The following is a 13,467-nucleotide window of genomic DNA, read 5'->3' as shown; positions in this document are numbered from 1 at the left end:
TAGTTCCGCTGACCAATCAGAGGAGAGTAGTTCACCTGACCAATCGGAGGAGAGTAGTTCAACTGACTAATCAGAGTAGTTCATCTGACCAATCGGAGGAGAGTAGTTCAACTGACCAATCGGAGGAGAGTAGTTCAACTGACCAATCAGAGGAGAGTAGTTCAACTGACCAATCAGAGGAGAGTAGTTCAACTGACCAATCGGAGGAGAGTAGTTCAACTGACTAATTGGAGGAGAGTAGTTCAACTGACCAATCAGAGGAGAGTAATTCACCTGACCAATCAGAGGAGAGTAGTTCAACTGACCAATTTAGAGGAGAGTAATTCACCTGACCAATCGGAGGAGAGTGGTTCAACTGACCAATCGGAGGAGAGTATGGCCTTGTGTTTAAAACAGCACACTGGTTTACAGCGATCAGTCCTCTGTAATTACAGTTTGAGCCACTCGTGTGTATGTACTGTGAGTGTGCACCAGCTGACCCGTGTCTTCACCCTGTGGTCATGAAGCTGTTATTGAGAGTGTGTGAGTGTGTGTGTAATGTTGCCCCAGCAGATTTATCCTCTGACGACGCTTCACCAAACTCATCAAAACTCAGATCAGGAGGGAATCAGAGCGGTTGCCGGGGACTTCAGCTGTTGCTAAGGGGACTCTTAATGTGTCGCCATGCAGCTGCTCACTGTCTGTCTACTGGATGGTTGCTAAGGGGATCCGTCTTCAAAATAAAGTTCAGTGTTTGATGAGTCTGAATATTGAGTTGAAGACGGAATTAAACATCAGGTCTTCTTCAAACATTCCCTACAACATTTCACAGTGTTCCCTACAATATCTTTCTTCTGGAGAAACTTATTTATTTTAGTTTGGCTGGAATTATATTTAAAAATATATATTTCTGAAGTCAATATTAGCCTCCTTAAGAGATTTATTTATATTTGATCAGGGCTTTAGATTACATACACTACCTGACAGAAGTCTTGTGGTGGAGCTCAGTTGTGAGAGCAGCAGATAATAACTTGACTTCTAGTTGATCATAAAGTGTCAGAAGGTGGATTTCTCTGATCAATCATCTGTTGATCTGCATCAATCATCACCAATACTGCAGAAGACCTACTGGAACCATCATGGAGCCAAGACTCTCACAGAAATCAGTCAAGTTTGGTGAAGGAGAAATCATGGTTTGGGGTTATATTCAGTATGGGGGCGTGTGAGAGATCTGCAGAGTGGATGATCAACATCAACAGCCTGAGGTATCAAGACATTTGTGCTGCCCATTACATTACAAACCACAGGAGAGGGACAATTCTCCAGCAGGATAGCGCTCCTTCTCATACTTCAGCCTCCACATCAAAGCTCCTGAAAGCAGAGAAGGTCAAGCTGCTCCAGGATTGGCCAGCCCAGTCACCAGACATCAACATTATTGAGCACGTCTGGGGTAAGATGAAGGAGGAGGCGTTGAAGATGAACACAAAGACTCTTGATGAACTCTGGGAGTCCTGCAAGAAGGCTTTCTTCACCATTCCAGATGACTTTATTAATCAGTGATTTGAGTCATTGCAGAGATGTATGGATGCAGTCCTCCAAGCTCATGATGGAGTCAGACACAATATTCATTCTGTTTCCACTGCAGCATGAGCACATATTCTATACTGGACATTATTGAAGGTTCAGTGAGCAGACTTTAGTCTAAGCAGAGTCAGACCTTACTGTCCTAATCAAATCAGTCAACATCAAGACATGATCAGATTATATTGAGCTCATCTAGAGGCCTTTACCTTTCATATAAGACACTTCTGATACCAAATCATCAACTGGAAGTCCAGCTATTATTGGCTATTCCTGAAATTTGGATAGGTGATGAGACTTTTGTCAGGTAGTGTAGTGTATTAGCATGTGTGAATGTGTAATAGTCCCATCACAGGATCTGCAATGAAGAGTTAGTGTTGAAATTAACCAGATAACACAGTAAAGAACACAGTTTAACCCTAAAAGCATGAAAGATTTGTAAAAGGTCTATGATTATATACCATTTCAAGCTTCAAATTCACTCTAAACTTGTAATCAAATGATTAAGACAGATGAATTTTATTGAATTATTTCTCTATTGAAGACTGCAGTAGTCAACATTTAGATCTGATAATCCTGTGTCATGTCATATGTGTCTCAGTACTGCCAGACTCCACTGTCAGTAACATTCATGCATATATTTGGTCTATTTTATTCATTTATGAGTGTAACTTGGTTATTATTTTGGTGCAGATTCACTAGCCTACAAAACCATCACAATCAATGTATGATCATCAAGTTTTCTGAATAGAGTTATAAGTCCTCCTGTGAAATGATATTCATACTGCAGTGTCTGATGCAGAAAAACTACATATGGCAATATCAGTTCTTTACCAATGTCAAGCAGCCCTATTTTAGTCTAATGACTTGCCTAATTACCCTAGTGAAGCCTTTAAATGTCACTTTAAGCTGTATAGAAGTGTCTTGAAGAATATCTAGTCTAATATTATTTACTGTCATCATGACAAAGAGAAAATAAATCAGTTATTAGAGATGAGTTATTAACACTGTTATGATCAGAGATGTGTTGAAGAAATCTGCTCTCTGTTAAACAGAAACTGGGGGAGAACTGTAGATGCACATTAGACACTGAGTGTAAATGATGTGTTGTGACGGATGATGCTTCAGTCAGGAGTCCAGAGTGTTTCTGCAGGACAGGATTGAGCTCTCCAGAATCTGTCGAATAGAAAAGCCGGCGCTGTTTCTCTCTGGAGTCATTTAAAAGAGAAAAGTGTTGAAACGGAGCAGAAGCGGCGTGATTTAGACGCACTTCTGCTGTAAAACAAATGTGTTCTGCGCCAGAGTTTCCCACTGAGGTCTTTCTTCAGCAGCAGAGATAAACAGCACAGAAGAAATCAATGCGCTGCGGCTGTTTGTAATCTCGGCCTGTGTTTCTCTTGCGGGACGTTTAGAGACAGACACACACACACACACAGACAGACACACACACACACAGACACACACAGACACACACACACACACACACACACACACACACACACACACACACACACACACACACACACACACAGACAGACACACACAGACACACACACACACACACACACACACACACACACACACACACACACACACACACACACACACACACACACACACACACACACACACACACACACACACACACACACACACACAGACATTTGAGCTGTTAAAGGCTTCTTTTCCTCTTCATTCAGCTGCTGCCATCTTGAATTTATAACTCCGACTGCACCGGCGCTCTGGAACGTTCTGTGTGATCACAGTCAAGTTTACCAGAGTAATCCGGTGTGTGTGTGTGTGTGTGTGTGTGTGTGTGTGTGTGTGTGTGTGACAGAGATGAGCAGTCCAGATTATTACACGTGATGTAGATACATAATTAATAAATAAATATCCTCATGCTTGACCAGTTTATAAAACACTCTGTGGAATAACTGATTCTGATTGGTCAGTCCTAGAAATGCTATTGTCCAATAACCCCTGGTTTTAGAGCTCAATAACTGATTGGAATGGTGTAGGACCTCTTTCTGCAGCCAATACAGCATCAGTTGGTCAGATACAACATGAGAAATACATGAGGAGTCCTGCACAGCGGCCAGAGGGATTCTGAGCTGTTCTTCTTCAGACTAGTGTTCAGGTCACTACTGATGCTGCTGGAGGAAAACCTTTCCTGACTCGCTCCTCCAAAACACCCCTCTGTCTCCAGTCCTGCTGTGTGTATTGCTGCATTATCATCCTGATACACACCACCGCCTTCAGGATACAGTGTTTGACCCATTGGGTCACATGATCCTCCAGAATGGTTGGGTAGTCCTTGGCAGTGACCCAGTGCCCATCTAGCACCACCATTGGGTCTCAAGAATGCCATGTTATTGAGCCCAAACCATCACTGATCCCCCCATGCTTCACTCTGGGCATCAGCAGTCTGGGTGGGACGCTTCTTCGGGGCTTCTCCACACCGTAACTCTCCCAGATGTGGGAAAGACAGTGAAGGTGTCAGAGAACAATACATGTTTCACATTGTCCACAGCTCCAGATCTTCACTGTTACACCACTGAAACCGGCGTTTGGCATTGGCATAAGTGAGCGGAGGTTTGTCTCCAGCAGTCGGTCATGTATTTTGACACTGTGGGGCTCCAGACCAACAGTTCTGCTGGAAACAGGAGAGTCGAGCTGCACATGTCATCCTGCAGTGAGTCGGGCAGCTGTGGTCTGATGTGTTCTGGATAAATCAGGGTTATCAGCCCGACGTCCCTTTCAGACAGCTTCCTCTGGTGTCCACAGTTCCTCCTGTTGGATGTGGCTCTTCTTCTTGGTGGTTTGCTGACATTACTCTGGATACCACGGCTCTTGATCATCACACACACTTGCTGTCTTGCTCAAAACTAAATAAAAAGAGCTGCACACGTGGAGATACACACATTTGGAAAAACAATTATAAGCAAACAAATTGAAAGAAATGAAACAAAACTCCAAAATGTTTATCCTGACTGTTTTATGAAAGGAGGCGTTGCAGATCTCCAGCACATGAAAAACCATTGTTTTTGTTGAAAGTGTTCTCCTCAATTCTCCAGTATGATTAAAGACGACAATACTTTTGTATTGCCTTCAATTAAAGTTATTAGCTGGGTCCTTATCAGCCTGTGTTAATGCATATTTTGATATAATGCATGAGAAACGAATGATGGAAATGCAAAACTACGAACATGAATTTCTTAAGTCGCAACAGTTTTTACGTTTGCTTGAGGAGGATTTGACTTGAAAAAAGGTTTAATGTTAATAATGGGAGATGGAAATGCATTCCATAATTAAACTCTGATGTTGTGAACATCACACCCATGTGACTCCATTATTTTTGTCTTGTTTACTCTTGGTTGCTAGGTTACCAATACTACAGTCAACCACTCTAACGTGATGGAAATGCACACAATTTGTATTTTGAATTGTAGCCTTGCTAAATTGACTTTGATATGAGTATTTGATGATCATAATATTATTAAATTTGATCATTTTAATATTATTGAATTAACCTGGATGTGTCGTAAATGCCAAATTGTCAATAAAACGCCCTTAGGAAAAAAAGATTTGCCAGATAAACCCTAATTACTTACAGTTGCTAGGTTACCAATACTTCAGTTGGCCACTCTAACAACTAGACGGAAATGCACATATTTAGCATTAGAGATGTTATAGTAGAATTTGAGTCTTATTTAGTTGACGTGGAGAAGTGTATTCGATCATTTTTTGATATTTGATGGAAATTCTGAATGAAAATCTCTTAAAATCGCAAATATTTTTGACAAACAATCTTGTGACACATCGAACATCACGCATGACCTTATTATGCTAGCCTTGTTTACTGTTGGTTGCTAGGTTACCAATACCACAGTTAGCCACTCTAACAACGTAACAGAAATGCACATCATTTGTATTTGGGGTTTTAGCCCTGCTAAATTGACTTGGATATGTGTATTCGATCATTTTACTATTATTAAATTAACCTGGATGTGTCGTAAATTACAAACTGTAAGTAAAAATCACTTAATTCGTAATTATTATTTGCCAGATAAACTCATCAAATAGCAACCATTACACTTGCCCTATTTACTATAGGTTGCTAGGTTACCAATACTACAGTCGGCCACTCTAACAAGCAGACAGAAATGCACATAATAAGCATTAGAGGCGTTATTGTACAATTTCAGTTTTATTCAGATGACATGGAGGAGTATTTGATCATGTTAATATTACTAAATTAACCTGGATTTGGTGGAAATTCGGATTAAAAATCTCTTAATTCACAAATACTTTTGACAAATAATCTCATGACACATCGAACATCACGCATGACCTCACTATGCTGCCTTGTTTACTCTTGGTTGCTAGGTTACCACTCCTACAACCGGTCACTCTAATGACTGGACGGAAACGCTACTGATTCGCACTTGAGATTTTTTATTGTTTAATTTTTTGTGAACTCTGAAAAGATTCACTTCCCTGCTACTAATGATTCAGAATTAGAGCAGAATGATGAATCACAGACCCATGTTTACGTCATGTAGCTTTACATCTCAAGGGCACACAGTGTGAAAAGGACAGACAGACAGACAGATGAGGGTTGACACACTGAATCATTTACTCTCAGACATCTAGATGTTAAAGGGACCTTATTCTCTCCGCAGACGATCCAAAACAACTCCTTCAACGGATTTGATTCGCTCAGCAGAATCTCCAGGCACAGAATCGAGCTTCTGCGATTGGTTGAAACGTGGGTTAGTGCGGCGCTGTTTAATGGGTAATGCGCAGTATTGGTCTGATCTGGGTTCAGTTATGTGCGTTTAGAAACAGGTTTATGACTGAGGGCTTCAGCTTGGTGAAGAGAGCGTCAACCCTCAGGGTTTAGCGGAGCGTTGAGGCGAAGGTTAGCTCACTTCTGCGTTTGTTTCCTGTCAGTAAATCCTCCGTTAACCCTTAGGGCAGACACACTCCTCTGGGGTGAACTAGTGGCTAACGGGAAGTGAATTAGCAGCTAATAGAATGTGAACTAGTGGCTAACGGGAAGTGAATTAGCAGCTAATGGGAAGCGAACTAGTTGCTAAGAAGAGCAAAACTAGAATCTAACAGGAAACGTACTAATAGTAAGTGAAGTAGTTGCTAACAAGAGGTGAATTAGCAGCTAATAGGAAGTGAAATAGTGACAAACAAAAAGTGAACTAGCATCTAACCAGATATGAAAAAGAGGCTAACAGAAAGAGAACTAGAAGCTAACAGGATATGAATTAATGGCTATCAGGAAATTAACTAGTGGGGAAGTGAGCTAGTGGCAAGAAGTGAATTTGTGGAGAAGTGAACGAATGACTAACAGCAATTGAGCTAGTGGCTAACAGGAAGTGAATTATCAGCTAATAGGAAGTGAGCTAGAGGCTAAAAGGAAATGAATTAGTAGCTAATAGTAAGTGAACTAGTGGCTAACAGGAAGTGAATTAGCAGCTAATAGGAAGTGAACTTGAGGCTAACAGGAAGTAAATTAGCAGTTAATAGGAATTGAACTAGTGGCTAACAAAAAGTGAACTAGCATCTAACAGGAAATGAAATAGAGGCTAACAGAAAGTGAACTAGAAGCTAATAGAATACGAACTAATAGCTTTCAGGGTATTAACTAGTGGGGAAGTGAGCTAGTGGCTAACAGGAAGTAAACTAGTGGCTAACAGGAAGTTAAACTAGTGTCTAACAGGAAGTAAACTAGCATCTAATAGGAAGTTGAACTAGCATATAACAGGAACTGAAGTAAACTAGTGGCTAACAGGAAGTTAAACTAGTGTCTAACAGGAAGTAAACTAGCATCTAATAGGAAGTTGAACTAGCATATAACAGGAACTGAAGTAAACTAGTGGCTAACAGGAAGTTAAACTAGTGTCTAACAGCAAGTAAACAATTGTTTAATAGTAAGTGAACTAGCATATAAGCATGTTAAACTAGCATCTAAATGCAAGCGGAACTAGTGGCACACAGGATGTTGAACTAGTGTCTAACAGGAAGTGAACTAGTGACTAACAGGAAGCTGAACTAGTAGCTAACAGGAAGTGAATTAGCTTCTAACAGGAAGTGAACAAGTGTCTAACAGGAAATGAAATGAACTAGAGGCCAACAGGAAGTGAACTAGTGTCACACAGAAAGTGAAACTGGCAGCTAACAGGAAGCGTCTGCTCAGAGGGGTTAGCGTGGTGAATTTAGCGGTGGTCAAGCACTGAGATAGAGTCCCTTTAACTGAGGTCGATCAGCACACAGGGAGGTTATGAAGGGTTATAAGCTCAGGTTAAAGCTCTGGAGAAGTGCAGTCCATCACACGCCTCAACATTAAACTCATTTTTCAGATTCACAATGCCCAAATATGGCCATATATGCAAATCACATTGAACACACAAGCTCATGTCTGCGGTTGCCGGATATGAATATATGTGCACATATATGTCACAGCAGAGCAGATGATGGCTGATTATACACACTGCATATACAAAATGGATGACTATTTAATTGAGTTAAACGAGTCTTAAAGGGACAGTACACCCACCAATAGGAAGATTCTGTCATCATGAGGTTCTTCTGTTAAACACAAAGGAAGATATTCTGAAGAATGCTGGAGAAACAGACATACTGTAGGGCTCTATCATACACCCGGCGCAATAAGGTGCAAGACGTGTTTGGCATGATGTGTTGCTATTTTCAGAGCAGCGCAACTGTCATTTACATGTTTTGCTTCACATTGTTTAATTAGTAAATTCATTTTTGCCACTCTGTGGACTCATGTGTGTGCTGGTCTATAAAGGAGGTGTGTTAAGACCCATTGTTGGTGCATTGCTATTCTGAGGAGCTGAAATAGACCAACAGCACCATTGACCAAGTAAAAGCTGCTGTAAAGTCCAGCAGAGTGTGTTAGTTATGCGTCTATGCAGGTCCAAACACTTAGAACAGAATTTAGAAAGAGTTTTGATCAAATCTTTGTGCTGAATAAAGGAAATTAAATCTGTGGGCTAATGGATGTGTTCAGTGGAGTGAGTTTCCACCGTTTCCTCACTACACCAAAGTAAAGGAGTAAAGTGAGGAGTAAAAGTAAAGAGAAAGTAAAGAGGCTGAATGGAGGAGGCTCGTTCTTTAACCTCGCGCTGCAGATGCTCTGTTTAACTGTTTTCTCACTAGTGAAGCGTTCAGTTTTACATTTATAAAGTCGCTATGTAAATAGCAAATGCACCATGGAGTGATACAACTGACTCTTAAAGGGAATGAGAGACAAGACTCTGATTGGTTTAATGCACGTTATGCTCAAACACACCCAGACCTCATGAAGAGAATAAGCACAACCCTGTTAGACCATGCACCGGGCGGATTTATCTATCCTTACAATAGCAAACATGGATTCAGACATGACCTTAATGCTTTTGCACCATGAGCTTTAGACTTTGCACCTACGTCATTAAAATAGAGCTCACTGATTTTTATTTCTGTGTGGGCATCAATGTCTGTTCCTCCAGCATTCTTCAGATTATCTTATTTGTGTTCAACAGAAGACAGAAACTCATAAAAGTTTACAATCACCTGACCTGAGTGTGAGAAACTGATGAGGAAATGTTCATTTTCTGGGTGAACTGCCCCTTTAAATGTCATTTAAACCACAATAATAACTCATACGTTTGTGTTGCTCACTGAAGATTTAAACTACAATTACTTTTCCAAGTGTTGCACATTACACCAGTTAAAATTAGCATAACTTAAAATATAAATATATTAAAATAAGTTTCTATTGTGTATTTATATAATTTGTAAAGCAGTTTTAGAGCCGTCCTGTTATATGTACATTTATTCATTCACATATTTCCCAGGACTTATAAGATGTTTTATTTTACTAGCTATTTATTAACTAGTATTCAGCTTAAAGGGATATTTAAAGGCTTAATTAGGGTAATTAGGTAAGTTATTGGACAACAGTGGTTTGTTAATTATCAAAACATATCAAAACATATTAATTATTTCTATATTGACCATCTAATAATGCTTTTAAAATAGCATATTTTTACTCCAGCCTAACTAAAAGAATTAAAACTTTCTCTAGAAGAACAAAAAAAGGGGAAATATTTAAATAAAAAATGATTGAAATTTAAGAGGAAAGCTAATAACTTATGTTTAAATGCATTTTAAACAACTTTATCTTCACCTGCATATTTTATTTTAATAAACCATATAGATAATTTTAATATTTTACTGCATATATTATTTTAATAATTTTATATCTTTAACTGCATCTATTATTTAAATAAACTGCATATATTATACTATTTTAATAAACCGCATATATTATATTATTTTAATGAACTGCATATATAATACTATTTTAACGAACTGCATATATTAGACTATTTTAATGAGCTGCATATATATTTTATTATTTTAACGAGCCGCATATCTTATATTATTTTAATGAGCCGCATATCTTATATTATTTTAACGAGCCGCATATCTTATATTATTTTAATGAGCCGCATATCTTATATTATTTTAACGAGCCGCATATCTTATATTATTTTAATGAGCCGCATATCTTATATTATTTTAACGAGCCGCATATATTATATTATTTTAATGAGCCGCATATCTTATATTATTTTAACGAGCCGCATATATTATATTATTTTAATGAGCCGCATATCTTATATTATTTTAACGAACCGCATATATTATATTATTTTAATGAGCCGCATATATTATATTATTTTAACGAACCGCATATATTATATTATTTTAATGAGCCGCATATATTATATTATTTTAACGAACCGCATATATTATATTATTTTAATGAGCCGCATATATTATATTATTTTAACGAGCCGCATATATTATATTATTTTAATGAGCCGCATATATTATATTATTTTAACGAGCCGCATATATTATATTATTTTAATGAGCCGCATATATTATATTATTTTAACGAACCGCATATATTATATTATTTTAATGAGCCGCATATATTATATTATTTTAACGAACCGCATATATTATATTATTTTAATAAACCGCATATATTATATTATTTTAATAAACCGCATATATTATATTATTTTAATGAGCCGCATATATTATATTATTTTAATGAACCGCATATATTATATTATTTTAATAAACCGCATATATTATATTATTTTAATGAACCGCATATATTATATTATTTTAATAAACCGCATATATTATATTATTTTAATGAACCGCATATATTATATTATTTTAATAAACCGCATATATTATATTATTTTAATAAACCGCATATATTATATTATTTTAATGAACCGCATATATTATATTATTTTAATAAACCGCATATATTATATTATTTTAATGAACCGCATATATTATATTATTTTAATGAGCCGCATATATTATATTATTTTAATGAGCTGCATATATTATATTATTTTAATAAACTGCACATGTTAGTTTAATAATTTTATCTTCAAGTGTATATAGTAAATCTGTGTATGTTGTATCTGTCTCAGTTATTGTTCAGCCATCAGAATAAGTACATATATGTCCACATAAATATATCTACATGAGCTCAAACTGAGCAGTGTTGAAGGTAACGGGTTTCATTTCTGCGTCTTTGGGCTGCACTTTCTCCAGAGCGCTGTTATGTTAGCGTCATTAGACAGAGCGTAGTTCATTAGTGCTGTTTAATTACCTTTGTCGAGTAGCCATTCGTCAACTACCCGACCGAGTCGATACGGGATTCTTTGCCTAGCAATAGCCAGCCGCTCACTATCAAAGTTCCCTTTGAAGAACAAACAGATTCAACAGGTTACAATCAGGAAGGTCAAAGGTCAAGGTTAGAGAGAGCGCCAGCAGGTTATGAACTTTAAGATCAGATTTAGCACCCTCGAGGCTTCAGTTTAATGGTTAGACAGTCAACTCTGGTTTAAAACAGGAGTTAAGCAGATTTATGAGTCTGTTTAGAGGCTGGAGATTGGAAACACACACACTGCAGAACAGCAGGAGTGCAGGAGACACACAACATACTGCAGCTCTTCAGGAAAAAAGACATTAGAAAGGTGTTGATGAGAGAGAGAGAGAGAGAGAGAGAGAGAGAGAGAGAGAGAGAGAGAGAGAGAGAGAGAGAGAGAGAGAGAGAGAGAGACAGAGAGAGAGAGAGAGAGAGAGAGAGAGAGAGAGAGAGAGAGAAAGAGAGAGAGAGAGAGAGAGAGAGAGAGCAGGAAGATGTTTTCAGTTTCAGCTCAGAGTAAGAACACACACTGATCGTTCTCATCCTCAAACATTACTCCTGTTCATGAGGTTTCTCCTGCAGAATGCTGTAAGATGAAGACGACAGACACAACATGCTGAATAACTCATTTCCCAAAACTACAGGTAACATGAAAACAGAACAAATGTAAATCAAAACAAATGTTATTTGATGGAATTATCACTCTCTCTCTCTCACACACACACGCACGCACGCACGCACACACACACACACACACACACACACACACACACACTCCAGAATAATGTTATAGTTATGTTCAGGCTTTGTTATTGTTATATTCTGGCTATGTTATAGTTATATTCTGATTATGTTCTGGCTATGTTAGTTATATTCTGGTTATGTTGTAGTTATATTCTGGCTATGTTATAGTTATATTCTTGCTATGTTATAGTTATATTCTGATTATGTTCTGGCTATTTTATAGTTATATTATGATTATGTTCTGGCTATGTTATAGTTATATTCTGATTATGTTCTGGCTATGTTATTGTTATATTCTGGCTATGTTATAGTTATATTCTGGCTATGTTATAGTTATATTCTGGCTATGTTATAGTTATATTCTGATTATGCTCTGGCTATGTTATAGTTATATCCTGGCTATGTTATAGTTATATCCTGGCTATGTTATAGTTATATTCTGGCTATGTTATAGTTATATTCTGACTATGTTATAGTTATATTCTGATTATGTTCTGGCTATGTTATTGTTATATTCTGGCTGTGTTATGGTTATATTCTGACTATGTTATAGTTATATTCTGATTATGTTCTGGCTATGTTATTGTTATATTCTGGCTGTGTTATGGTTATATTCTGGCTATGTTATAGTTATATTCTGACTATGTTATAGTTATATTCTGATTATGTTCTGGCTATGTTATAGTTATATTCTGATTATGTTCTGGCTATGTTATAGTTATATTCTGGCTATGTTATAGTTATATTCTGATAATGTTCTGGCTATGTTATAGTTATGTTCAGGCTATGTTACAGTTTTGTTCTGGCTATGTTATAGTTATATTCTGATTATGTTCTGGCTATGTTATAGTTATATTATGGCTATGTTATAATTATATTCTGATTATGTTCTGGCTATGTTATAGTTATATTCTGATTATGTTCTGGCTATGTTATAGTTATATTATGGCTATGTTATAGTTATATTTTGATTATGTTCTGGCTATGTTATAGTTATATTATGGCTATGTTATAGTTATATTCTGATTATGTTCTGGCTATGTTATAGTTATATTCTGGCTATGTTATAGTTATATTCTGATTATGTTCTGGCTATGTTATAGTTATATTATGGCTATGTTATAGTTATATTCTGATTATGTTCTGGCTATGTTATAGTTATATTATGGCTATGTTATAGTTATATTCTGGTTATGTTCTGGCTATGTTATTGTTATATTCTGGCTATGTTATAGTTATATTCTGATTATGTTCTGGCTATGTTATAGTTATATTCTGGCTATGTTATATTCTGGCTATGTTATAGTTATATTCTGATTATGTTCTGTCTATGTTATAGTTATATTATGGCTATGTTATAGTTATATTCTGGCTATGTTATAGTTATATTCTGA

The 13,467-nt window shown here is 37.0% G+C and overlaps 1 protein-coding gene across 10 annotated transcripts in view; it reads right to left on the bottom strand.

The window, feature by feature from the left end:
- The window catches only part of nrxn2b (neurexin 2b), a 550,373-nt gene that overhangs the window by 32,427 nt on the left and 504,479 nt on the right, over window positions 1-13,467 (bottom strand). For 9 of the 10 annotated variants that reach the window (XM_056460822.1, XM_056460831.1, XM_056460825.1 and 6 more), the window contains one exon: window positions 11,291-11,380. The exons of the other annotated variant lie outside the window; for it this stretch is intronic. In XM_056460822.1, coding sequence (XP_056316797.1) covers window positions 11,291-11,380 — 90 coding nt within the window. The remainder of the gene's footprint in view (window positions 1-11,290; window positions 11,381-13,467) is intronic. 10 annotated transcript variants of the gene reach the window in all.

This window comes from Danio aesculapii, chromosome 7 (genome assembly GCF_903798145.1).
Source record: "Danio aesculapii chromosome 7, fDanAes4.1, whole genome shotgun sequence".
In the NCBI taxonomy this organism is placed as follows: Eukaryota; Metazoa; Chordata; class Actinopteri; order Cypriniformes; family Danionidae; genus Danio; species Danio aesculapii.
The sequence above is the reverse complement of the archived record's forward strand: the minus strand, read 5'-3'. Positions and strand labels throughout refer to the sequence as shown.